General features: G+C 35.4%; 1 protein-coding gene across 3 annotated transcripts in view; it reads left to right on the plus strand.

Annotated features, from left to right (window-relative positions):
- LOC101501417 (protein phosphatase 2C 50-like) overlaps nucleotides 1-1,597 on the plus strand; it is a 3,550-nt gene continuing 1,953 nt past the window's right edge. Inside the window, exons 1-2 of one of the 3 annotated variants that reach the window (XM_004507909.4) lie at nucleotides 1-160; nucleotides 846-1,584. In XM_004507909.4, coding sequence (XP_004507966.1) covers nucleotides 998-1,584 — 587 coding nt within the window. In that variant the 5' untranslated portion in view covers nucleotides 1-160; nucleotides 846-997. Of the gene's footprint in view, nucleotides 272-303; nucleotides 702-845; nucleotides 1,585-1,597 lie in introns of those variants that run through there. The other 2 variants (XM_027336854.2, XM_073363967.1) reach the window with 2 other exon arrangements.

The following is a 1,597-nucleotide window of genomic DNA, read 5'->3' on the forward strand; positions in this document are numbered from 1 at the left end:
AACTTTCTTTACTTTCTTTCTATTTTAGTCAAAAATAACAATTGTTGAAGGAAATAGTTATGAATAAATAGGCAACAAAACTGCATATCCACTTTCTTTGTTGAGGTTTCTGTTCCTCCTTGATTCACCTGGCACTGTTTTCCTTCTTTTGAAGATAAAGGTTAGTACTATGATTTTCTGTGCTTTCACTGTTTATAGAGATTAATCTCAGTGCACTTAGAGAAGAAATCTTGGCATATAGTTCACAATAAATATTGAAGGGACAAAGAAGGTAAGAGTTGACATGCCAATAATATTATTTGCCTTAAAAGAAACTTATAGTTAAATCCAAGGAAATAAAATTTTCATGGCATGTGTAACATGCCTCAGATCTAGGAACCTTTCTTTCTCTTTTTTGGTATTATTTTCGTGCTATTTTATTTTTTTCATTTTCAATGATCCAATTTTCTTTGGCTATGTGTCTGATATTTAGAGAGACAAGTCTTTGTGAATTGTTTGGTAATGGTTTCTTGAATGATCTATTGCCTGATTTGTAAGGTTTTGGTATATCAGTTGTGCCTTTAGGGTGATAAGATTAAGAATAGAAGCTCAGAACATGTGAATTCAGAAAGGATCTTGTAGGCTATTTTTTTTTCTTTTCGGTTTTTACCCTTCGACTCTCAGACGAAAGGAGTTGTGGTAATTCCGATTTCTGTTAAGAGGTAAGTAAAATCTGGTTAAAGATTGTTGTAGACATGATCTTTTAGGCTATTTCCAAAGAAAGTAGTCTTAAAATTGACTTTTGTTACACTTATTTGACTTCTTATAGGAAATTGATTCTAAACACCTTAACTTTCTTGCCTTAGGAGCTTTCTTGGTGTTTTTGATGCTGATTGGAGCCATATATCATAGAAAAGAGGCTTAAGGGAAAAGTGTGGGAAAAAGTGGTTAAAATCTAGAAGCTTATAGAGTACTAGAAGCTTATAAGCCTATTGCTAAAAGGCAAAGTAATAAACCCATGGAGGAAATATCTTCAAGTGTTGCAGTGCCATTTACACTTGGAAATTTGATTCAAAAGGAAGCTGCAGTTACAACTCACATGGAGATAACTGGTCTAAAGCTTATGGCAAACACCGCAGCGGCTTTGATATTAAATCCTGCTGTGGAGGGTTGTCAATCATTTTCTGTTGGAAATGAAAACCATACAGATGTTAGTCTGCAACATCAAATCACGGTATCTGCAGAGGTAAAGGAGAATCAGGTTGGATCTTCTGTTGTCTCGGAAATGGTGATTGAATGTGAGAGTAATTGGATCTTGAGCGAAAATCAAGCTATAAAGGAAGATGAAATCATGTTAGCAGTGGATTTTCAGTGTCTGCATAATTCAGGCTCTCAATCTGTGGCTGATGACAAAGGCGGTCCTTGTAGAATGGAAGCTACGTCGTTTAAGACTATATATTCTGAAATAGGTTCACCGATAATTGTCACTGTTGATGATGACATTAGTGGTAAGTTTAGTATAAACGAGCCACTTTCAGCACGAAAGCCGGTGCAGAACACAGTTTCTATTGCAATAGATCTTGAGAGTGAAAATCGAAGACGATCGGAAGCGGGTGAT

Source organism: Cicer arietinum, chromosome 7 (genome assembly GCF_000331145.2).
Source record: "Cicer arietinum cultivar CDC Frontier isolate Library 1 chromosome 7, Cicar.CDCFrontier_v2.0, whole genome shotgun sequence".
NCBI classification, from domain to species: domain Eukaryota; kingdom Viridiplantae; phylum Streptophyta; class Magnoliopsida; order Fabales; family Fabaceae; genus Cicer; species Cicer arietinum.